The sequence below is a fragment of the Aquarana catesbeiana genome, linkage group LG08, assembly GCF_042186555.1.
Source record: "Aquarana catesbeiana isolate 2022-GZ linkage group LG08, ASM4218655v1, whole genome shotgun sequence".
In the NCBI taxonomy this organism is placed as follows: domain Eukaryota; kingdom Metazoa; phylum Chordata; class Amphibia; order Anura; family Ranidae; genus Aquarana; species Aquarana catesbeiana.
The window spans coordinates 43,346,487-43,372,860 of NC_133331.1; the positions used below are offsets into that span (position 1 = coordinate 43,346,487).

Here is a 26,374-nt window from a genome sequence, read left to right on the forward strand (position 1 = left end):
GGAGCAACGAATTCTTTTTTTCAGATCTTCAGAGGGTTCTTTGCCATGAGGTGCCATGTTGAACGTCTAGTGACCAGTATGAGAGAGTGAGAGCGATAACACCAAATTTAACACACTTGCTCCCCATTCACACCTGACATCTTGTAACACTGAGTCACATGACACCGGGGAGGGAAAATGGCTAATTGGGCCCAATTTGGACATTTTCACTTAGGGGTATACTCACTTTTGTTGCCAGCGGTTTAGACATTAATGGTTGTGTGTTGAGTTATTTTGAGGGGACAGCAAATTTACACTGTTATACAAGCTGTTGTATAATTTACAAAAATGTGGAGGGGTGTACTCACTTTTGTGAGATACTGTAATTTTTTTTTTATACTAGTAATGCATCGATCAGCGACTTATAGTACTTTCACATGGGCACCTCTGCTAAGCAATCCCGCTCTCCTCTATGGGGCAATCCGATGTGATCTGATCCGCCATCCGGATGAGGAATAGGACCAACTATCCATCTGTTTTTGGCGGACAGGATTGGATGGAGGCGGGTGTGAGCAGACATGTGTCCGCTGACATCCGCAGCTCCATAGAAGAGACTTGAGGGTCAGATCACCTGAAAAACTGACAGGCTGACCCGATTGGACAGCCCATGTTAAAAGGGGCCTAATACAGCGATCAGTGCTAATAATATAAGTAGCACAGTGCTAAATAGCAAAAAATAGCCTGGTCATGAAGGGGGTAAAGCCTGAAGTGGTTAAAGTGGAGTTCCAGCCTATCTAAAAAAAAAAATGTAAAAGTCAGCAGCTACAAACATTTAACCGTCCAGGCATCCTGCGATGTCAGCACCCGAAGCTGACCCATCCATTGGCTTCGGATGCAGGCATCGGCATCCTTACTAAGGGAAACAGGAAGTGAAGCTATGTGGCTCCACAGCCTGTTTCCTACTGCGCATGCGCGAGTCACGCTTTGGTCTCTGAATGGTCCCGCTGTTCTCTGGGACCTGTGTGTGTCTCCCAGAAGGCAGCAGGGGGGGGGAGAGCCATAAATGACATAGGTTGCCGCAGCACCCTTACATGGAAGTGGGAGTGAGTACCAGTTTTTGACGGGTATCTGCTTCCCCCCAAAAGGTGCCAAATGTGGCACCGGAGGGGGGGGGGAGGAAGCAGATAAGAAAAGCTTACACTTTTGCTTTAATGGGTGTCATGACTGGAAAAATGTTGAGAAACATTGATTTATGGCCAGCTTAATAGTTGGCATGATATACATTGCGGCATGGGTAACCAAGGGCAGTCATTATACAGCCGAAAAGCACAGTCCCTATGAAATATATAGTGTTTTGATTTCTACTACTTTCTAAGCATTAGCAGCTTAACAGAACCTGCAGGAAGCCCTTAGCTACAATGCAAAAAGCACAGATTTACTTTATGTAATATACGCCAACATAAAAGCAGCTGTGTCACCGCGATGAACAGCAAATCATGACTTTGTTAATAGACCCGGGAGACTACTACAGACTAAAATAGCCATTTTGTTACAGAGTGAATCATCATGGAGAATGACTCCCAAAAGACGATTTTCTAAAAAGCAAAGAAATGGGAGAAGTTTGGGCTCCAGTATTACATTCATAATCCCGTATGCTGTACTCAGCCCTGCTAGTGTTACGTCCTGAGGCAATTAAAACCCAGCCAAGTAACTGTCTGCAGCAGTGCACCTCATTGCAGCACTCCAACTAATACTGCAGTCCTTTCCAGGGACAGGTGAGAAATCTGACAATTCCATGGAACCACTGATGTCTCGTAAAATTGTCTTTTTATAGAACTGTGAAATCATCTGATTAAAGAGAGTCATAGCTTAAACCGTGCTGTCAAAATATAAAAAAAATATAAAACTGCTTTGAAATGTATACATGTAAAAGACATGTATACATATATAAACATAGAATTGTAGCCCCCTCCTAGTTAGGTTGCTAGTGAGGTGAAGGTAAATTTAGGTTTTTTTTTGGCTACTCTGTAATTAGTGGAGCATTATGTGATTATTTTTGGCTATTCTGGGTCCTGCTGATTGCAGGGTCATCTACTACTTCCCCTGCCTGTTAGTGGGTTCTAGAATGTAGTGGGCTGGAAGAGGCAGACCCTGAACTTGGATATTCATACAGCCTCAGCCAATCCCTGCAGGAGAGAATGACCAGTAGGGGGCTCAAGGGATGTATAAATAGTCTGGGCCTGGAACAACAGGGCTCTTGTCCTGGAGAAGAAGACCCAGTCTGAAGGGCTGCTGCCCTTCTGGACAGATTAACTAAAGTCTGCAGGAGTTCGAGGTCTCTGCTTAGGAGCTTTCTGAAAGGATTATCAAGGTCCAAGCTAAGGGAGAACTGGGGGGCCTGCTTTCTGAGAGACGCACTGAGGTCCCAACTAAGGGAGGACTGGGGGGCCTGCTTTCTGAGAGGAGTATCAAGGTTCAAACTAAGGGAGGACTGGGGGGCCTGCTTTCTGAGAGGAGTATCACGGTCCCAACTCAGGGAGAGCTAAGGGGGGGGGGGGTGCTTTCTTAGAGGAGCTTTAAGGACCCAGCTCAGGAAGAGCAGGGGGCCTACTTTCTGGCAGGAGTATCAAGGTCCCAGCTCAGGGAGAGCTGGAGGAGCTGCTTTCTGAGAAGAGCATTGAGGTCCCAGCTCAGGGAGAGCTGGAGGAGGCTGCTTAGAGAGTCAGAGGGAGTTCACTGAACATCTGACCTTGAGGCTCACTGGAGAAGTGTCTAGCTGGTATTGGAAGGATGCATTCAAGTACACAGGGACATTCTGACTATAGTCCTGGGAAAGAGATCCTGGTGACGGTTACTGCTTAACCCATTGAGCGCTTGCTCCAGAGTTGCTGAATTAGGACTGCTCCTGTAATTAGAGACCCCTGATTTCTATTTATCTACTGCTAGTCCAAAAAGGGGCCCATCCGGAGGAGTCTAGGTATAACCAGAGAATGTCCCCTATTACACTGTGCACTAAATCTGGAGTACACCAAGGCTCACCCTACACTGTAACCAAGTCCAAAGAGCATTAAACCTCAAAAGACATTCATGGTCTAGTTATTGTGTTGTGAGATTGTGGAGCTGCTGTGTGCCTGGCTGGCATACACCCAATAGGGAATAGAACCAGGGACAAAATATGCAAGGTAGGTTTATGTCTGTGGTACAGAATGATAAAAAATATATGCATATGTAAACCCTCAAGGATACATATAAGCTAGACCAAGGGTCTCCAAACTCTGTTTTAACTTCTTTTTTGATTGATTTCATATACATGACAAATAAGTTAACAAAACGCAAACAGAAAAAAAAAAAAAGGAGATAATAAATGTACTTTCTACCAGTTTTTAAAAATCCAAAGCATTTAAAAACACAGATCTTGGTGCAGAGGAAGGATTTTAGGGTCTTAGCCTGGGCTCACACTATAGCGATGCAGGAACCAGCGAGATTCCAGTGCAGGTCCCCGCATCGCATCTCTCCTGCTGCAGGTGTCAATACAATGTTAATGACACCCATGCGATCCGATTCCAGTGCGGCCAAAAAAAAAAAAAAAGAAGTCCCTGCAACTTTTTTGTGCATATTTAGCCGAACAATTGTATGGCTGAATTCGCATTGCACAGACATCGCATGTGATCCACGCCAGCAATGCAGTGCGAATCACATGCAATGTCTGTGTTCACAATAGTGTGAACCCAGGCTTATAAATCCCAGATCTCTCCATAAAGATTACCTGTCACATGCCTATTGCTGTCACAAGGATATTTACATTCCTTGTGACAGCAATAAAAGTGATCAAAAAATAAATAAATAAATTAAAAGCAACAGTGTAAAGATAAAAAAATAAAAATAAATGAATAATAAAAAATAAAATAATTAAAGTGCCCTTCAAATCATACATGTTCTGCAAACGCAGACTCAACATTCTACTGACCTATCTTCTCTGCCCATTTTTTTTTTTTTTTTAAATAAAATAAAAAAAACCTTTAGATTGGAAGAAAAGGAAATATTGTATGTGTATTAAAAAATGAATATGTTACATACAAAAATATGGGAAAGGTGGACTTTAATGAGCCGCTCCTGTCTCTTTGCAGCAGTGCTTTGTGGGTGGTTTTAACCCTTTTTCGGCCGCTAGCGGGGGTTAAAAGCGCCCCTGCTAGCGGCCGAATACCCCCCATACCCCCAGTGTGAAAGGGGCCTTAGACATGTTAAGCCTTTTTTCTGCCAAAACACTGTTGCTCCTGGATGTGCCAGCAGTGGGTTTTTTCTTCTGCATGTGTATGCCTCTAAATGCCTATGTGTGCATGGACACATAGACTAACAAGGAGGGGCATTTAGAGGCAAAGCAGAAAAAAAATAAAATAAAAACAGACGCCCCTAAAAGAAGCATTTTTAAAAGGAGTTGTAAAGGCAGAAGGTTTTGCATTCTATGTATTAAGATAAAAAGCCTTCTCTGTGTAGCAGCACCCTCAGTGCCTGAGTCCCCATCTCTGTCCAGCGATGTCCGCGAATGTCTCGGCTGTCTGAGACTCTCCCTCCTGATTGGCTGAGACACAGCAGCGGCGCCATTGGCTCCTGCTACTGTCAAAGTCAGTCAGCCAATCAGGAGGGGCGGGGCCAGGCCGCAGCTCCGTGTCTGAATGGACACAGGGAGATGTGACTCGGCTCGGGTGTAATGTTCAAATGTCAAGAGACTCATAAAATTATTCCCTAAGGGCTGTGCACACAATATAAAAATCAGAGGTAAAATTACAACGAACGATCGGCCGATTATCAGATTGTTCATATACAGTGCTTTCGACAGCCAATTCTGACCTGATTCTGACTTTTGGACCTGAAGGAGCATGCTATAAAATTGTTATTGTACGTGAACACAACGTCGGATTTTCGTTTAATTAATACAGTTTTCGCCTGAAAAAAATCGTAAGAGCAATACTACGTACGCTTGTAAACGGAAGAATACATTACAAAACAATTCAACATGTTACATCACTTCTGAAATTGTAATCTGTTGTACAAGAATTTTCCTAAATTGAGTAACCTTTTCACTTTCAATATGAGACTAGCTTCCAACAAAAAACAGACAATTATTCGTCCGATAATCTCATAGTGTGTACCAAGCTTAATGCCCGGTACATGTGATCAGAAAATCGTCCGAAAAATGCAGATTTCGGAGCGATCGTACAATAATCTGATCGTTAGTACAGAGCTTTCAAGAGCCAATCGGGACAGTTCATCCGATATATGTTCGGACATGCACAAAATATTTTTTTTTGTACGATGCCAGATCTTCGTTTAATCAGTATAGCTGTCGTTCGAAAATGCAATACAAATGCATTACAACACGACATCACTTCCAAATTCTTATTCTGTGGTACGAGAGTTTTCGTGACTTTAGTAAACTCAGATTCGATCTGAGATTAGCATGCAAAAAAAAAAAAAAGACGGTCATTCATCCGAAAATCTCATCATGTGTAGCGGGCATAAGGCTAGGTTCACATATATGCAGCTGCGGTTTCAGTGCGGCATTCTGGTTTGTTTCTGTACAACAGCTCAGGTGTTTTTTTTCCTTTTTACGTGAAATCGCACAAGAACCGGACTCAAAAAACGCACAGGACCCTTTTCTGAAATCACGCCGCGGCCGCCCCGCACATGTGTGAACCAGCTGCATTGAAAGCCATTCACGTTATGCTAATTGGATGCAGTTAAAAAATGTATCAGATTCGCATTTATGTGAACTCAGCCTTAGAGCCCTTTCACACGGGCGGACCGTTCAAATCTGCCTGTCGGTATTTTAGGGGGACCTGAACGGGCGCTCCATAGATCTCTATGGAGCGACATGTCCGCTGACATCCAACCCGCTCCGATCCAAAAAAAGTGTGACGGAGGAAAACCCTATTTTTCCATCCGTCTGTGGATCGAATGAAAACGGACAGGCGGTCCGTAATCATCTGATCCCCCCATAGGGGAGAGCGGACTCTCTGACAGGTCCGTCCCTGCACAGAGTGCAGAGACGGACTTGTCATCTGCTGCTGAGCAAGTGGAGGAGGGAAAACGGACAGCCCCGTGTGAAAGGGGCTTTAACCTCTAAAATAAGCCCTTAAACACAAGAGCCCTTTCACACCACACAGTGCATGTTGTTGTGTGCATAACGTGCATGCGCTGGCATTTGTCGCAGTGCACTGTTCAAGCGCATCGCAGTGTTTGCACTTTATTTCTTAACTTGTATTCTTATGCATTGTAGCGTGCCGCGATGCATTACAGCGCATTGGAACATTCTGTGCAAAAATGCGACGTGCTACTTTTCACTTCACAGGTGTGAGCTGAAAACCTCAGGACTTGAGGAAAATTGCCTTGCTCTTGCATTAGGCAGCACCACCAAATGCAACTAAACAACTGCTAATGTGAATGAGCCTTATAAATATGTCTTATTCTTAGAACACAGATAGAATAAACGCTACCCAAGAAAGTCAAAGTTCTCGTAATTGCCATTTACCTTATTTTTGGTGAGCGCACACTCCCAGCAGAGTAAATGACTGAAGACAGGAGCTCAGTGAAGTCAGTGTCTGGGCTCCATGTTGGCAGTCCTGTCACTTCCTGGTGTCTCCTCACAGGTGACCTGACTGAACCTCATCACCTCACCTGTGTTCTGAGGAGACTCTCCACAGCTTTTCTCATCAATTCTCAGCCGTAATATACACATGAATGATGAAGTCATGTCTGAAGAATGGTTGTAAATCATATAAATCAATTGAAAACAAGTCTGTGCGAAAGGGCCACAGTGTTCCTTTTGGCTACTTTGAGGTATTGCACATCTCAAAATGGCAGATGGTGCTTCTGAAGAGACTAAAAGAGACCCAGACACTGTTGATAGTCATAGACCAGGACATTCTAATGTCTCAGGTCAGAAATACTTGAAGAGGAACTGCACTCTGCTCACATAATTTGTAATAAAAATATCTTTGCCGTTCTGAAGCTTCCCTCCAACCAATTTGCATATTATTTTATATATACTGTGATTCTGTATTTGCCAAATATGCTTCAGCCATTTTAACTATGGGCAGCTGAAGCTGCTGCCTGTTCACTTCCTGGATTTACACAGAGCTCCAGCTCTGCAGTCTCTCATTGGCCCTCTTATGACTCATCCCCCCTCCCTTCCCGGAAAATTCTCACAAGAGTGAGATAGAGAGCTGTGCAGGATGTCATAAGCCTAGGTCAGGGATATGCAATTAGCGGACCTCCAGCTGTTGCAGAACTACAAGTCCCATGAGGCATAGCAAGACTCAAGCATGACACCCAGAGGCATGATGGGACTTGTAGTTTTGCAACAGCTGGAGGTCCGCTAATTCCATATCCCTGGCCTAGGCTAATGACCAGACAAGAAACAGGAAGTGGGCTGTATAAGGTATTTACTGGCAGAAAAAAAAAATGTTTTACTATCCAAAGTCAAAACAACAAGGGCGGAAGATTTAATAGATGCAAAGATGAAAAAATGACTGAAGTTGCGCTTTAACAAAGCATTTTCCCGATTCTATGCAGAGTTCTCTGCTCAAGCCTACAGCTGTCAAAAAAAATAAAAAATAGGCAGTCTGCCAAGTTTCACATCATTCCTCAGCCTGAGCCAACTATAAACATTGTAACATTTTGTTCTTTAGACCAAAGGAATGAACTTCGGTCTGTAAATGAGGTCAGCTCTTAAAGACGAAACCTTTTTCTGACACTTGTTGGTTTCAAGTTAAAATCAGTATTTTTTTTTTGCTAGAAAATTACTTAGGATCCCCAATAAATATATATATATACACATACACACACACACACATATATATATATATATATATATATATATATATATATATATATATATATATATAAAATAAATATATATATATATATATATATATATATATATATATATATATATATATATATATATATATATATATATACATATATATATGTATATTTAGCAGAGACCCTAGAGAGTAAAATGGTGGTTTTTGCAATATGTTATGTGAAGCGGTAAACAGTAAAGTTAGCCCAATTTTTTTTCTAGAATATGAAATATAATGTTATGCCGCGAGAATCGTGATCTTTATTCTAAGCAAAAAAATTGCGATTCTCATTTTGGCCAGAATCGTGCAGCTCCAACAAGCAGTTGAGGAGGCAGTAAGTGACAGCCAGCACTCCCATTACAATCTGTGCACAACACTTACAAACTGGAGCTGGTACAAAGCTTGCTAAAAGCACTGCAAATTCTTTGTGAGGGCCAGTGCACACCAGGAATCGCACAGGAATACACTATGTGTTCTTGTGCGATTCAAATGCAGCTCTGTGCCTTGCAATTCCAGCCTCTTCATTTTGAATGGGCTGAAACTGCGCCAAAAGTAGTGCATGCACTACTGCTGGAAACTAACTGCAAACGGATCGCATGGTACTTCTATAATCCAGTGTGGGCAAACACGACATTTGTGACCTGCGTTTGGGGTGGCATTAACTTAACCACTTAAGGACCGGAAGAATTCCCCCCTTAATGACCAGGCCATTTTTTGCGATACGGCACTGCGTTTCTTTAACTGACAATTGAGCAGTCATGGGACACTGTACCCAAACGTCCTTTTTTTCCCTACAAATTTCTTTTGGTGGTATTTGATCATCTCTGTCGTTCTTCTTTTTTGCACTATAAACAAAAAAAAGAACGCCAATTTTGAAAAAAAGCAAAATAAAAATAAATAAATAAAAAAGTTGCAATAAGCATATATTGATTGGTTTGCACAAAAGTTATAGCGTCTACAAAGCAGGGAATAGATTTATGGCATTTTTATTATTTCTTTTTACACTAATAATGGTGGCGCTCTGCGATTTTTAGCGGGACTGCGACATTGCGGTGGACAGATCGGCCACTTTTGACACATTTTTGGGACCAGTGACATTTACACAGCGATCAGTGCTATAAAAATGCACTGATTACTATGTAAATAACACCAGGGGGCGATCAAGGGGTTAGGTGTGTTCCCTGCTAAGTATTTCTAACTGTGTTGTGACTTACTAGAAGAGGAGCCAGATCGCTGTTCCTACTTAGTAGGAACACATGATCTGTCTCTCTCTGACAGAATGGGGATTTGTGTGTTTACACACACACACATCTCCGTTCTGGCTCTCGTGCCCGACGGCCACATGCATCGTGTCCCCTGCTGTGCAGCGGTCGCGGCGTGCGCACCGGATATGGCTCTTAAAGGAGCTGACATACAGCTACAGCGATTCGCGGGAACGTGCTGACCTGCCGCAGAATAATGACGGCGGCTGGCTGGTACATGGTTAATATTGACACTTGCTGCAGATCGCAACAGCAGTACATTTTGAACGCAGTGCAGGAAACGAGCGCGGAACGCGGTTTTCGGGAACAAGCAGTGAGACATTGTCCTGATGGACGGCTGTGGAGATCAGGAAATGTCTCACCGCCTGTGATTAGCTCTGTGCAGTGCCGACTTCCTGGCGGGCTCTACACGTGCGGTTTGCGGACACACCTGAGCTCATCCTCACTTGCAGGTAGTCGCTGCCTTAGCGATTACGGTCACATTTTTGTGCTTTTGAAGCCCATTGAGGCCACCTAATGCAACGTTATGTAACAAAATGTACCGCACAAATGTAAATGGGCCCTAAAAAATACAAAATGTTATGGGGAAAATTATATTCAATAGAATATGAATCTGGATGTCGAGGAGATGAATGCGGCCATTTCCGATCGATGCAGATACAACACGCCGTATTTCCTATAATCTGCCAGGCAGTCAGAGTTTCCTTTCCACGTTGGGAGATCAGGACAAGCCTGAGCCTGTAATAATCACAGCAGACCCTCCCCTCAGCTGTTTGCCAAGTGTCACAGATCTTTCCTACAAGCCATGCCGGATTCTCCTTCTCCTCCCAATCCACAGAGCAACACCACTGCCAGGTCTGCAACACTCATCACTACAGGTAACGTTCATCCTTTCATTCCATCTATATTATATCCAGGACTGGGAACACTCCAATGGCTGCTGAGACACAAGTGGGCGAGTCTGGAGGTGTCCTGTAGGTGGGTAATCACTGGGATGTGCGGGTACCTTTCATTTAGATGTGTAGTTGGGGAGGTGGGAAAAAAATGCACGGTAAAGCTGCGTTTTTGCCAACTCCTCAAGTTGCAATAGGCAGGACTGCAGCGTTTGTTTTTGTTTACATGCGATGATCGTAATGCACATTTTACTCGTCATGTAGGGATTGGCGAGCGCACTCAACACTACATACTCAAGCAAACGGGTAAGCGCTGCAAACGCCCCCACAACCGCGTTTGTCAACAAAAAATGGCGTTCGCAAACAGCACATGTAGAGGAAGTCGGCACTGCGGAGCGCTAATTAGGGTTACCACCTCATCCCTTTAGGCTGGGTTCACACTGCTGCGGTGGCAGACATCGTATGTGATTCGCAGCGCACTGCTGTTCACATCACATGCGATGTCTGTGCTATGCAATATCAGCCATACAGATAGTATGGCTGATATTGCACCACATTCGGTCCAAACACAGGACCCTTTTTTTTTTGTTCGGACCAGAATCGGATCGCATGGGTGTTCACACCTATGCGATCCGATACATGTCCGAATTGTTAGTTCGCAGTGCGATATGCGGGCTGAACTGGGGGTGTCATTAACATTGTATGACACTCCCCAGCAGTTCGCATATGGCAGTGTGAACTGCCGTGCGAGTTGGTGCGATGCGGGAACCCGCAGTAAATTCGCTGCGTTCCCGCACCGCAGCAGTGTGAACCCAGCCTCAAACCCAAACACATCACACAGGTTCTGAGGCTAATTTAATGCAGATAAAGCACAAACTGAGTTTAATTACCACCTTAATTAGCCAGAGAACCCGTGTAATTAATATGTGTTCGGTTTTAAAGGGATGAGGTGGCAACCCTAGCGCTAATCACCAGTAAAGATGATCTCAAGTGTGTTCACAAACCGCACATGTAGAGCTCGCCAGGAAGTCGGCACTGCAGAGCGCTAATCACAGGCAGAGAGACATTGTCCTGATGGGCAGCTGCGGATATCGGGAAATGTCTCACTGCTTGTGATTAGCGCTCCGCAGTGCCGACTTCCTGGCAAGCTCTACACGTGCTGTTTGCGAACACGCCTGAGCTCATCCTTACTTGCCTGTAAGGATGAGCTCCGGTGTGTTCGCATGCTGCACGTGTAGAGCCCACCAGTAAGTCTGCACTGCGCTAATCACAAGCAGTGAGACATTGTCCCAATGTGCGGCTGCACAGATCGGGAAATGTCTCACTGCCTGTGATTAGCGCAGCGCATTGCCGACTTCCTGGCGGACTCGGTGCGTGCAGCATGCGGACACACTGGAGCTCATCTTTACTCACCAGTAGAGGTGAGCTCAGGAGTGTTCGAAACCCCACGTGCCCGATCCCACCAGGAAGCCGACATTGCATACCGCTAATCAGACAGCGAGACATTTCCCGATCTGTGCAGCTGCGGACCAGGAAATGTCTCACTGCCTGCGATTAGCGCTGTGCAATGTCTGCTTCCTGGCAGGATCGGGCATGTGGGGTTTCAAACACACCCGAGACCACCTCTACTTGCCAGCCAGTCTGCAACCAACCGAATTATCCAGACAGTTTGCATTAAAAACAGGGGTATAGTTTGCACACATTTGCAAATACGTGCGTAAGCTGCATAGCCGCTTCAAGGCACCCCAATATTATCTGCAGTCCTAACTCTTGTAAGTCTATGAGAGCCTCCATAGTAGAAGCACATGAGTTCTAATGGATAGATAGAGGGCAGGTGAGCCTGGAGGTAGCCCACCCCTTCCTTAAAGGCACAGGGGACACACCCAGCGCATAGTACAATGGCAGCAAAGGTGCCCAGTGTGTCCCCTATATTACATCAGTAACATCAGATATAAAGACATGTCTAAATCTACCCCAAGCCCTTTTTCACACCGATGCGTTTTGACAGTTCCAAATCGTATGACAAGTTGCCCCCCATCGCCGGCAAAGGAACCGTTTACTCATGTTGCAGCGTTTTATGTAAAAGGTTCCTGCGCTGCTTTTTTTCTTATTTCGTTGCGGCTTTGAAATCTTGCTAAAGTAGCGCAATTTCAAAGGCACTCCAGGGTAAACCAGGGCTTATAGATGTACAGCTGCAGCATGTGTCAGCCTGTCATTGATTTGTATGGGCCACTGGCCACAGCTGTGACTCCTGGGTTGTGGAAAGACATTGAATTCTTAAAGGTGTACGCCAAAACGCACCCATGTGCCTCAGCCACGAGGTCTTGTTTACACTCGTGTCGCTTTGTAAAGAGTGATTTTGCAGTGGATCACTTTTCCCAGAGTGGTGCAGGCGTAGCTGATAGGAATTCATGAGTTAATGCTTCCACCTCCCAAATACTTGTTATATTTTCTGTACTGCCTTTGATAAGTGAACAGGCTGAATACTGCATGAGACCAGTTGTCTGACAGCTGCAGCGGGCCGCATTCACTTCAATATGTTGTGTTCGGTGCTGGTACTGCCAGCTGGATATGACACGGGGGGGGGGGGGTTGGAGCTGGCCCTTTTACCGTGCCGGGGAAGCAAAGCATCACAGGTCTGGCCTATGCAGCTTAAAGTGGAGTTCCGACTGCAGCTGCTGACTTTTAATAAATTGGATACTTACCTGTTCCAGGGTCCAGCAATGCGGGGGAAGGAACAAATGAATGAATGAAGAATTTGTATAGCGCTACAAATGCGAACTGAATCGCTTCTGCAGCGTTGGCATTGCCACTGTGTGTGCGCCACAATTTCACTGCGCGAGCCACGCTGTAACTGTCCGGGCAATCATCTGGGACCTGTGACATGTCCCAGATAATTGCCGAGAGGGAGGGGGGAGAGCTGAACTTACTTCCGGTGCCCCGGGAGGAAGTGGGAGCTGGAACTCTCTAAAAAGAGGGCTTTCCGATTAGCTTACAAGCCTTACAGTCTTGTTTACACCTTGCTTTGCTTTGCTTCAAAAATTATACCCCATGTAGCTTTAGTGCTGCTTCAAAGCCTCCATAGAAGTCTATGGCAAAGCTCGCTTGAAGCCTCATCGAAGCTCCGCCGAGGGCTCGTCATGAAGCTGGCTCCGCCAAGGGCTCGTTGCACCAAGCAAAAGCAAGGTGTAAACAGGACTGTAAGCTAACTATTTTATTTAGTGACAGGAGCTTTGACTGGCATTCAGAGAGCTTTAACAAAGCCTGTCCAAAGCCTTGCTTTGAAGTAAGTGTAAACTAGCCCTTAAAGTGGTAGTAAACCACGAATGTTTAAAAAACAAAAACAAAACACCAATAAGGCAATTGCATAACGGCATACTAGCACATTATGAAATCCTTACTTTGGAACAACACTTTCTAGTGGCGCCCTGTCACGATGACATCTTACCCCGGTCTTTCTTCCGGGTTCAAGCGTTCCTGCTGTGTGATGATGTCACTCCCGCGCATGCGTGCGTGAGCCCTTGGTTCTGGCATGAAGCTCTGAAGGTGATTTCTTTGGCTGCATCCAGGGTGAATATCTCCTAAGTGGTACATTTACTTACAGGTAAGCTTTATTTGAGACTAACCTGTAGGTAAAAATCACAAAACGAGCTTTAGACCCCTTTCACACTGGAGCATTCTGCAGGCGATATAGCGTTAAAAATAGCGCCTGCAAACTGCTCTAAAACAGCGGCTCCAGTGTGAAAGCCCTACGCTGGCAGGGCGTCAGAAAAAGTCCTGCCAGCAGCCTTCTGTGGAGCGGTGAACTCATCGCTCCTCCACCGCTGCTCCACACTGAAATCAGTGGGGCAGCACTGTGATAACGCCGCTCCAGCTGCGTTTTGCAGGAGGATTTAATCCCTTTTCGGCCAATAGCGGGGGGGTTAAAGCCCCCCGCTATCGGCTGAATAGCACCGCTAAAACAATGGTAAAGTGGTGCTAAAAATAGCGCCGCTTTACCGCTCACACCGGTGTGAAAGGGGTCTTACTACCGCGTTATAAAAAAAAAAAAAAATATGCTGTGCTTACCTCCAGAGTTGCTGTCAGCACCCCTGCAGCTGCACATTGATGGCACTGTCCAATCAGCACTTCCAGGTCAGACCAAATGGATTCTAACGAAGATTTAAAATCCCCAGAGCGACTGCAGGGATACAGACAGCTCAGCAACCCCCAAAGGTAAGTACAGGAGGGGGAGTCTGGTCTTAGTTCACCTTTTTGACTTTTTTTTTTTTTTTTCTATAAAGGTGAGCTAACCCCTTTAGGTCTCCCCAGACATTCCAACATTCCTTAAGGCCGGATTCACACCTATGGCATTTTTACTGCATTTTGCAGATTTGCACTACAGAACGTGTTCCATAGGAAACCATGCTAAATGGACTATAGTGCAAATCTGCAAAATGCAAAAAGCACTAAAAATGCATAGGTGTGAATCCAGCCTTAAGCGGAGTTCCACACAAAAATTGAACTTCCGCTTTAAGGCAAGGTGACCCCCTGACATGTAATTTTTTTTTTGGGGGGGGGGGGGGAGCGGATACCCTCTCTCTTTTTAGAGGGTCCCAGTTCCTCCCGGCACACCGCGGCACCGGAAGGGGGATCAACACACCTGGGCGCCCACAGTTACAATGCCAGCGCCGCAGAGAGGAGAGGGAGAGTAAGCGGGGCTTCATTCCACCACATCGCTGGACCCGGGGACAGGTAAGTGTCCGATGTATTAGAAGTCAGCAGCCGCAGTATTTGTAGCTGACTTTTAATTTTATTTTTTTTAATTTTTTTAAGCAGAACTCCGCTTTAAGGTAGAACTCAAGGCAAAACGTTTTTCGTTTTGAATAGAGTGGAGAGGGATTAGAACCCCTGCCAGGTTTATACTGGTGTCTGTGTTCCCTTTCTATTTGTCCTGGTGACCGTTATCACTGAAAGCGAAGGGAAAAAAAAAAAAATCGCAAATCTTGGGTTGTCACCAGAACAGGAATGGAGGGGAAATGTTCCAATGGGGGACACCAGGGCTTCCCTCTTTAATCTGCAGTGATTTGCCCTCACTTCCTGTTTTGTCTATGGGGCAGGAAGTGAAGGGAAATCTCACCAATGGGACATATATGTCAACAAAAAAAAACCTGACAGGGCTTTGGATTGAGGGCCACAACCTTCCATCCAGAATGAAAATAAACGTTTTGCCTTTTTAGTTTCACTCTTATAACCCTTTCATCCAGCTGCAGAGAGGCACTACAGGTCCCAGCACAGCCGCTATCCCGCCTGTGTAGGGGGAGAATGATTTCCTGTGTGATCGGTATTACCTGTGCCCTCCATGTCGCCGTGTACTGCCTGTCCCTGGAGGATGCGGTTTTGTTTGGCTCCCCAGGAAGCAGCATGGGGCGGTGTTTACATTGGGTTGCTATGGTGACGCGTGGTAGAGGAGGCCGACGGGAGCCCGGAAGTCCAGAAAGCTTCTACAGAGAGGGGAGTGACGTCACCGCCCGGCTGAGCCCCGAGACTGGGCTGTATAGTAAGTATATGGGAGGGGGAGGGGTCCTGTGTCCTCCCTGATCACTGCATGGCTACAGTATGACCTAGATTATAGTGGGGGCAATGGTAGACATGTCCTATGGAGACACAATGCATCGGTGCCAAAATTAGAGATCAAGTGATCAGTAGAGCTCAAGAGATTAGTGCAGGATTAACCCCCTGTCCTCCGTAAGATTTACCCCCCCCCCCTTCACTTTTATTTTTGTGATACGGCACTGCGTTACCTTAACCACTTCAGGCCCGGAAGAATTTTACCCCCTTCCTGACCAGAGCACTTTTTGCGATTCGGCACTGCGTCGCTTTAACTGACAATTGCGCGGTCGTGCGACATTGCACCCAAACAAAGTTGACGTCCTTTTTCCCCCCACAAATAGAGCTTTCTTTTGGTGGTATTTGATCACCTCGGCCGTTTTTTTTTTTTTTTTTCTTTTTTGCGCTATAAACAAAAAAAAAGTGACAATTTTGAAAAAAAAAAAAGCAATTTTTTTTTTTACTTTTTGCTATAATAAATATCCCCAAAAAATATATAAACAAAAATGTATTTCTCAGTTTAGGCCGATACATATTCTTCTACACATTTTTGGTAAAAAAAAAAAAAATCTCAATAAGTGTTTATTGATTGGTTTGTGCAAAAGTTATCGCGTCTACAAAATAGGGGATAGTTTTATGGCATTTTTATAATTTTTTTTTTTATCAGTAATGGCGGCGATCTGCGATTTTTTTTTTTTTTTTTTTTTTTTTTTTTTTTCTCTCCCCCCATGACTGTGACATCATGGACATTCTGACACTAACGAACACTTTTTGGGAACCAGTGACACCAATACAGTGATCAGTACTAAAACTATGCACTGTCACTGTACTAATGATGTTATGGCGGACACATCAGACACTTTTGGGACCATTGTCATTTATGCAGCGATCAGTGCTATAAAAATGCATTGATTACTGTATAAATGACACTGGCAGGGAAGGGCTTAAACACTAGGGGGCGATCAAGGGGTTAAGTGTGTCCTAGGTAATGATTCTATCCTGGGGGAGGAGGGGCTACCAATGACAGGGGGCAGTGATCTCTGTCATGTTGCTAGGCAGGACAGGGAAATTCCTTGTTTACACAGGCGTCTCCCCGTTCTGCCGCCCCCTGACAAGATCGCAGGACACCGGCGGGCATTGAGTCCGCGGGACCTGCGGGCACGGTCACGGACATACAGGTACGCCCATTTGTGCAGCCGTGCCATTGTGCCGACGTATATCGTCATGCACTGGTCAGCGAGCGGTTAACTGACAATTGCGCGGTCATGCAAAGTTGTACACAAATAAAATTGATGTCCTTTTTTTTTCCCCCACCAATAAAGCTTTCTTTTGGTGGTATTTGATCACCTCTGCGGTGTTTTATTTTTTTGCGCTATAAACAAAAAAAGAGCGACAATTTTAACAACAAAAAAAAAAAAAACAATAATTTTTACTATCTGCTATAAAACGCATCCAATAAAACATTGAAAAAATCGAATCTCTTCTTCTTTCTTCTTCTTTCTTCTTTTTCTTCTTGTTCTTTCTTCTTGTTCTTTCTTCTACCTTCTTCTTTCTTCTTCTTCTACCTTCTACCTTCTTCCTTCTTCCTTCTTTTTTCCCCCCAGGTCACCAGAGCGTTCATCCCCATTGGAAGATTTTCCCTCTATTACTTTTCTGGGGACAACCCAAAATATGGGATTTTCTTTTACTTTCACTTTTAATGACAATAGTAAACGGGACAAATAGAGAGGGTGGAATCTCCTTAGACAGAAATAAAAACTGACAGATGTTCTAATCCCTCTCCACTCTATCCAAAACAAAAATAAGTTTTTTGCCTTTAGTTATACTTTAACCCCGGGCTCGACAAACCCCAGGCGACAGGTCGCCATGGTGACAGGGAGTTTCATCCTGGAGCCTTGGCTGCCTCCCAAATGATTCCCACGCCCCCCCCCCCCCCGTGACTTGGCTCGGGTGCCCCCATAACAAGCTGCTTTCTGTGGAGGCACTCACCAGGAGGGAGGGGCCAGGAGCAGCGAAGAGGGACCCGAGAAGAGGAGGATCCGGGCTGCTCTGTGCAAACGCAATGCAACAGAGCAGGTAAGCTTAACCTGTTTTATTTTTTTTTAATTGTTTTTTTTTTTTTTAAACAAGACTTTACAATCACTTTTTAAAGTGGAGTTCTACCCAAAAATGGAACTTCCATTTCCCCCTGACATGCCACATTTGGCATGTCATTTTTTTTGGGGGGGGGAGCGGGTACCCTCTTTTCAGAGGGTCCCAGCTCCCACTTCCTCCGGGCACACCGCTCCTTCCCCGCTCCAAAGAAGCGGTTTGCAGGACTTTTTTCACCGTCCTGCCACCGCACCGCTTCAGTGTGAAAGCCCTCGGGCTTTCACACTGAACAAACAGCGGAGGCTGTTTAGGGGCGGTTTGCAGGCGGTATTTTTAGCGCAATACCGCCTGCAAACCGCCTCAGTGTGAAAGGGGCCTAAGAGATCATGTGTGGTTTGAACACTGTTTACATTTGCGGTCCGACTTGCATATGCGTTCGTTTCTGTGCGCAAGCACGGAGGGATGGGGCGCTTTTGAAATTTTTTTTTTTTTTTTTGTACACTGTCCCTTTTTTTAAAAAAAATATTCTGATTACTTTTTATTGCCGTCAGAAGGAATGTAAACATCCCTTGTGACAATAATAGTCAGTGACAGGTACTCTTTATGGAGGGATCTGAGATCTATAAGACTCCAAATCCCTCCTTTGCACTTAAAAGCATTCAAAACGCCAAGTTTGGCTGTTTTTGAATACTGTAATTTTTAAAAATTTTGCGCCTTTTTTAAGTTTTCTGTAAACCGGAAGTGATGTCATGACATCGCTTCCGGGTTACCAGATCAGAGACACGATCAAAGCCTATTCCAGCTTCATTCGGGCCTCCGGCCAGCCGGCTGATGTGCTGACTGGTCGCTGAGGCCTTCCGGTGTGACGGTAAAACCCGGAAGAGCTGCGGGGGGGAGGGGGGGTAGTCCCCTCCCACTGCTTGGGATAACAACGGGCCGGACATTTAGCGGCAGCCCGCGGATTTCCGACCCCCTAGGTTAAACGATAAGTTTACCTTCAGGAACATGTTACATGTTCCACCCGTAAGATTTGTTCATTTAAAAAAAAAGAGAAACCCGGCTCCTAACTTTTTTAGCGGGCTCCTAGATTCAAATTTGTCAAGCCCTGCTTTAACCTCTACTGCACCAGTAACCTCCGCACCCAAAAATTCTGCCCCAATTCCCCCTAGATATGTGCTTGCATATACAGTATCTCACAAAAGTTAGTACACCCCTCCACATTTTTGTAAATATTTTATTATCTTTTCATGTGACAACACTGAAGAAATGACACTTTGCTACAATGTAAAGTAGTGAGTGTACAGCTTGTATAACAGTGTCAATTTTAAAGATAGCTCAGGCTATAGAAGATTGCCAAAACCCTGAAACTAAGCTGAGCTAAGACCATACAGCGGTTTAACAGGACAGGTTCCATTTAGAACAGGCCTCGCCATGCTCAGCATCATATCCAGAGGTTGTCTTTGGGAAATAGACGTATGAGTGCTGCCAGCATTGCTGCAGAGGTTGAAGGGGTGGGAGCGTCAGCTTGTCAGTGCTCAGACCATATGTTGCACACTGCATCAAATTGGTCTGCATGGCTATCATCCCAGGAGGAAGCCTCTTGTAAAGATGATGCACAAGAAAGCCCGCAAACAGTTTGCCGAAGACAAACTGGAACCATGTCCTGTGGTCTGATGAGACCAAGATAAACTTATTTGGTTCAGATGATGTCAAGCGTGTGTCGTGGCAACCAGGTGAGGAGTACAAAGACAAGTGTGTTTTGCCTACAGTCAAGCATGGTGGTGGGAGTGTCATGGTCTGGGGCTGCATGAGTGCTGCCGGCACTGGGGAGCTACAGTTCATTGAGGGAACCATGAATGCCAACATGTACTGTGACATAGTGAAGAAGAGCATGATCCCCTCCCTTCGGAGACTGGGCCGCAGGGCAGTATTCCAACATGATAATGACCCCAAACACACCTCCAAGATGACCATTGCCTTGCTAAAGAAGCTGAGGGTAAAGGTGATGGACTGGCCAAGCATGTCTCCGGACCTAAACCCTATTGAGCATCTGTGGGGCAACCTCAAACAAAAGACGGAGGAGCGCAAGGTCTCTAACATCCACCAGCTCTGTGATGTTATGGAGGAGTGGAAGAGGACTCCAGTGGCAACCTGTGAAGCTCTGGTGAACTCCATGTCCAAGAGGGTTAAGGCAGTGCTGGAAAATAATGGTGGCCACAAAAAATATTGACACTTTGGGCCCAATTTGGACATTTTGACTTAGGGGTGTACTCACTTTTGTTGCCAGAGGTTTTTTTACATTAATGGCTGTGTTGAGTTATTTTGAGGGGACAGCAAATTTCCACTGTTATACAAGCTGTACACTCACTACTTTACATTGTAGCAAAGTGTCATTTCTTCAGTGTTGTCACATGAAAAGATATAATAAGATATTTACAAAAATGTGGGGGGTGTACTTACTTTTGTGAGATACTGTATATGTTTGGGATCTGGGAGTTTGATCTATGGGTGTACTTCTATAGAAATGAAGTCTATCTAGGAAGATGTGAGTGTGCAGAGCAAGGAGGGATGTCTCGGGATAAACTGAGAAGAAAAGCGGAGGCAGTAAAACGGCGTGATATTAAAGTTCCGGTAGAAGAATGAAACTAGTCGGATTTTTAGCTAGAAGTGAAGCAGCACCGGCTGATGTGGAACAGGTTGTGTTTATGTGGTCTGGAGGCGGAGGGCTGTCATTATTTTCCTCTGATGCTGGCCCCTGCGGCTGGCACATAAAAAGCAATAACATTCTAAATTCAAATCAAGTATTGAAAAAGCTTTTTGGGATTGTCAGAAAAAGATTATGACCTTAGATTGTCTCTAGAGTTTCTTCATCCCGGAGAACAGAAATATGAAAGCAGCATTAAACCCAAAAACTTTATATATTGCAGCTTACCAAATATTATATGTGGTGGCTGCATTAGTTTTTTTTTTCTTTGGCTTCCCCCCCTCTGTTTTCACCTGGTGATCTGGCCAGTAACACGCCTCAGTGGAGATTTACTAAAACTGGTGCATCTGTGCATAGTAACCAATCCGCTACTAACTTCAGCTTGTTCAATTAAGCTTTGACAATGAGCTTCCGTTCACATCGGGGCAATTTGAAATGTCAAATCGCAGCCTATTAACAGCACTGTCCCAATCGGTGCGACGCCGACTTTGCGGCGCCACACCGGTTTCCAAAAGTAGTTCCTGCACTACTTTTGGCGACTTCGGGGACGATTTTAATAGACATCTTTGCAGGAACCCGCACAGATGTCTTTCAAATCGCCCCCCAAACTTGCACTGCAATGCGGGTTTGAAATTGTGTGAGTTCAGCTGAACGAGGGCAAAGGCCCTTTTTACACGGGGCAAAATCTTTTTGAAGCAGATCTGCCTGCTTAGCGGAGATCTCTCTGCTGAGCAGGCGGATGACAGGTCCAAGTCCGCTCCGCTATGCAGAACAGACACAGCACGCTGTTCTCTATGGGGCAGTTGGATTGTCATCGGATCTGCTGGACATATGGCGAACGTATCCCCATTTTTGTGTTTTTAGCAGACCGGAGCAGGTGTCGGTGGGTGACAGCAGATACATGTACGCTGACATCTGCAGTCCCATGGAGAACAATGGGTGATCTGAAAAAAAAAATGAAAAAATGGACCGGTGGACTCAATTGGTCCACTGGTGTGAAAGGAGCCTTAGCCCCCTGTTCACATCGGCACAATTTGACAGGCCAGATCAGAGCCTATTGCTGGCAATAGGAGTGTCCCAATCGGTGCGACGCCGCACCGATTTCCAAAATTCGTTCTTGCACTACTTTTGACGACTTTGAGGGCAATTTTCTATGGACATCTATGCATGAACCCACACAGATGTCTCTTAAGTCGCCCTCCGAAGTCGGACTGAAATGCGACTTTGAAATCGTGCAAGTTCAGATGAACTCGCACGATTTCAAAGTCGTGTTCAGTGTGAACAAAGGATAAAACCTAGAAGCTGATTGGTTACTTTGCACAGCTGCACCAGACTCTGTGTGCACCAGTTTTAGTCAATTTCCCCCCTCCACTATTTAGGCCCCTTTCAGATGGAGCGGGTCCGTCCAAGAGGATCCACCTGCTCAGCGGTTGACAGGTCTGTGTCCACTCCATCATGCAGCGCGGACACGGACACAGCCTGCTGCTCCTCTATGGGGCGGTTGGATGGTAAAGGACTGCCTGTCCATTCTCATCCAATTTTCATCCGATCCACTGGACAGATGGCGAACGTATATGTCAATTTTTAGCGGATTTCATCAGATCAGATGACCGGCAGGTGTCGGCGGACTCATGCTGGCTGACATCCGCCGCCCCATAAAGAACAATTGGTAGTCCGATCGGGTCCACCTGAAAAACTGATAGGCAGAGCCGATTGGTCCGCTGGTGTAAAAGGGGCCTTAGTGAGACACATCTCTGGAGGAATGAGAACAGGAGGCGCATCAGACAGCAGCTTTGTCAGTCTAGGAAGGGGGAGGGTAGTGTTAAATGTACTATCGGATTTAAAACCACCAACAAATTGCTGCCAAACTCAAGGTTACACTTTATAATCAGTTACAGCAAACAGGTTTTTTCCTTTTGGGGAAAAAAGGTTTTTTGTGAATAAATAAAAGCTGATCATTTTAATCAGCCCTGCCAGTGTAAGGGCCCTTTCACATGGATGTGTCCGTGTACGAGCTCCGCTTTGCTCAGCAGGGATCGCTCCGTTGATCATTCTTTCTAGGCCATTTGTGGGCATGTGTGAGCATGGCGGCCAAAAAATATTTATGAAGGTCGGGGCACTCCAAGCCCCCCACAATCACGGCCACTGCAAGACCATCAGCTTAAACCCTGGTGGTTGTGAGCCCCAAATAAAATAAGTTATATTGGAATTTATCATTTTAAATTACTTCTTAGGGATCCATATTGGTGTGTGTTTTCGTACATATAGGAAACCCAGTAACCATTTTCATTTTAAAATAGATTTATGCGCCCTATCAGGGACAGAGGGAGGTTAGCCCAAGCCTTCAATTTAGACTTCATGTTGTTAAGAAGTGGCACTGAATTTACATATAATATTCTGAGGGATCCGAGGAAATCTCAATACCAAAATACTTAATACTGCGTGTCCATAGAAGAGGTAGGGTAGGATAAGCACTGCACCGAGCCTCCCTATCTATAGGTAGGATTTGTGGTTTCCTCCAATTGATTCTTAGTCCTGAGTAAACAGAGAAATCGGACAAAACTCATAGGGCCTCCTTAAGGGAGGGTCCCGGGTCATTCAGGAACAGGATAAGATCCTCTATATATATAGCTATCTTCTCAACTAAGGTACCTACCTGGATACCTGTAACAGTAGAGGCCTTCTTTAGGGCCATTGCCACTGCCTCCATCACTATAGCAAACCGTGCCGGAGACCATGGACAGCCCTGCCTTGTGCCTCTCCTTACTGGAAAGGGTTCTGGGAGTTCACCCCCTAGTTTGATCTGCAGCTTTGGGGATGAGTAGAGCAACTGGACTCATTTTAAAAATACTGGTCTGAACCCCATACTTTCTAGGACTGCATGCATATAAGGCCAGGCTACTGAATCAAAGGCCTTCTCAATGTTGAGTGCGGCCAAGACTCTAGAAGTGGAGTCTATTGGGGGTAGTTGTAAATTAGGGAAACCCTGCGTATGTTTATATTGGTGGACTTTTCAGGGATAAATCCAGTTTGATTAATACTAAGTAGGTCAAGAATCCTTTTCATCAATCTAGTGGCCAGTATTTTAGTTAAAAGTTTAAGGTCATAATTTAGTAAAGAAATGGGCCTGTATGAGGCACATTTGGAATGATTCTTCCCTGGTTTAGGGATTAAAACGATGTGGGCCTGATGTCTAGAGGGAGGTAGCATCATCCCTTCCAAAAAGTCTGAGTACAGACTGTGTAGTTTGGGTACTAGTGTGGGCGCATATACCCTACCACTCCCCCGGGATGCCATCAGGGCCCGGTGTTTTTTTAACTTGGGAGGAGTAGGTAGCTTCAATTTCATCCGGTGTAATGGTTCTTTTAAGAAGCGTAGCTTCTTCTGGTGAAAGTGTGGGAATGTCATGGGTACTCAGTACCTCCCGAATAGCATCTTTTTAGATGGGCCCGGAACTGCTGCATACAGCTGGGTAAAGTACTTTTTGTGAATTCCTGTAGTATGATAGATGGATCAGATGTAATAGTCTCGTCTGCACAACATATGTTTGAAATCACTGTTTGAGTCCTATTATCTGCCACTAGATTAGCCAATGATTTTAAATTTAACTGTACTATGGCCATTGAGTTAGGTGAACTTTGTCAGTCTATTCACACCAGATGCATTGGCATGTCTCTTGCGGCAGAATGTATATACAGTGTTTCATGGTCGTGTGACCTAAAGCCGAGGCAAAGATCACATGTCGTTCTAGATATCATTTCTTTTTCTTTTTTTGAACCGGAGACTGATGCTGCTAGGTAGATGTGATGTGAGATAAGAGGATCAACAAGACATGACCGCTGTGCTTAAAGTGATTGTAAAGGTTCGTGGTGTGTGTGTTGTGTGTTGTGTGTGTGTGTTTTTTTTTTTTTATAAATAACTTGTCATACTTACCTGCTTTGTGCAAGGGTTTTGCATAGAGCAGCCCTGATCCTCCTTTTATATGGGGTGCCCCCACAGAGAGCCGCATTCCATGGGGGCACCCATGTGGGCGTGCTCCCGAGTCCTGCTGCTGCTTCAATTGACACAGACAGCAGAACTCGGCCCTGCCCCCCGGCTCCTGCGTCACTGGATTTGACTGATAGCCAATGACAGCAGCAATCTATCCAATGAGGGCCCGAGACAGCGGAGCTGCTGGGCTCGTGCTCATCGCTGGAGCGATCAGGTTCGGGTAAGAAAAAGGGGGGGCTCTGGGGGCAGCTGCAACACAGAAGGTTTTACACCTTTAATGCATACAATGCATTAAGGTGAAAAACCATGAGACTTTACAACTCCTTTAAAGTGTTACTAAACCCACAACAGTAAAATCAGTCTATATATGCAGTGAAGAATGCTTGTTGTTATACTCGCTGCGGAACCTAAGGGGTCACAGCTCCGCATTGTGTAAAAAGGCTGTTTGATCCTGTCATCTCTGATTGTCCCCTTTTACTGTCCCCAACCCATCTGCTGATAGAACAGAGCCCTAGGAGGTATTCCGCACATGATCAGTTTGGTGTGTATTGCTAGAGCGGTGTTTTTTTTGTTTTTTTTGGGGGGGTGCATGTGTTCAGCACAGGGCCAATCAGCACTGTCCAGGCAGAGTCAGGGGTCATGCAGCCTCAAAGGACAGTCAGAGGAGAATGAAAACTTCTCTTACAAGCTTTAAGCAGTGCTCGGCCAGCCAGACACTAATAGAAGGCACAAGACTGCTATATACTGCTGATTCATCAGTTTATATTTACTAAAATGATTGCATTTCCATGTTCTGTGTACTGTGGGAGACCAGATACAGTGAATGCCGGGTCCTGGGTTTAGTAACATTTTAATACTGGCCATACACTGTTAAGCTGGCCTTAGATGGATTGAAATTCATTTGGTTCAGCTGGAACTGGATAAATTTCGATCCATGTGGGCGCATTCCTGTTTGACAGAAGGCAATCATTAGATCTTTTGTTGAATGGGAATGTTGGAAAACCTTTGTCGATTTTAGCATCTGGGACCCGCTGGGTCTGCTGGTTGAATAGAGAAAAAATTACCCATCTATGGCTACCTTGAGCTTTTTTTTTTTTTTTTTTTTACACAGCCAGTGGACAGAAAAACGGATTCCTCCATACACACAAACTAGGTGGATGGAGGAATCTTCCCCCCGATGGGTTATTGTATTCTGACAGCGGGACCTGTCGCTTTCATAATATGCTAATCAGCAGCTGATTGACTGCAACTGCTGATGGACATAAGTTTTCTGACATGACAGTGTATCAAACGGTCCACTTCTCTTGAGAAGGTATGGGCGCACGCCGATTGAAAATGGTCAGTTTTAAGCCTACTACACACTAGTAGTGTGGAGGAACCATGCAACTACGGTGATCGGCTGTCACGGCAGTCCCGCTGGTTCCTGATTATTCGTACAGACGAAAAGCTTTCTTTTGGTCTCTGTTCTGGGAACTTGCAGTCAGCATGCTCTCAGCACAGAAATGTCTGCCACCCATAGATGCATGGTTACTATACACAGCTGCACCAGATTCTGTACGCCTAGCTTTTACTAAATCTCCACCCTTTGTGTTTGTGTTTTTTCTTTTTTGTTACAAACAGGGCTATTTTTTTTCTTCTCAATATATAGACCTAGCAAAAGGTAACAAAACGGAAAGAAATATTATTTTTTGAACTTAAACCAATGCCAAAACAACTAGTGTCCCTATATATAAAAAGTATACAGTATGTGATGCTGGATAAGTACCGGCTGTCATTATGACAGGCAGGATTTGCAGTCAAAAGTAGTCAGGGTAGCAGGGGGAAGAGGAGCAGGACGTACATTGTATGCCCAAGGTGCTTTGGTGTTGAAATTTGTGGCGTGTACGCCTAAGTCCTCAAGTGGATAACACGTGAAGCTTCTCACATGTTTAAACCATTGCTGTCACCTGTGTCAAAGCAGGTGTGTTGACAAAAAGGTTGGCACTGAAAAACACTCTCTTT

General features: G+C 45.1%; 2 protein-coding genes across 7 annotated transcripts in view; one reads left to right on the forward strand and one right to left on the reverse strand.

Moving 5' to 3' along the window:
* Nucleotides 1-15,556, reverse strand: part of FANK1 (fibronectin type III and ankyrin repeat domains 1) — a 208,975-nt gene extending 193,419 nt beyond the window's left edge. The window contains exon 1 of one of the 4 annotated variants that reach the window (XM_073595750.1): nt 15,330-15,520. In XM_073595750.1, coding sequence (XP_073451851.1) covers nt 15,330-15,342 — 13 coding nt within the window. In that variant the 5' untranslated portion in view covers nt 15,343-15,520. Of the gene's footprint in view, nt 1-15,329 lie in introns of all 4 variants that reach the window. The other 3 variants (XM_073595748.1, XM_073595747.1, XM_073595746.1) reach the window with 3 other exon arrangements.
* DHX32 (DEAH-box helicase 32 (putative)) overlaps nt 9,889-26,374 on the forward strand; it is a 202,982-nt gene continuing 186,496 nt past the window's right edge. The window contains exon 1 of one of the 3 annotated variants that reach the window (XM_073595742.1): nt 9,889-9,984. The gene's annotated coding sequence lies outside the window, so the exon portion shown is untranslated. Of the gene's footprint in view, nt 9,985-15,421; nt 15,539-26,374 lie in introns of those variants that run through there. The other 2 variants (XM_073595745.1, XM_073595740.1) reach the window with 2 other exon arrangements.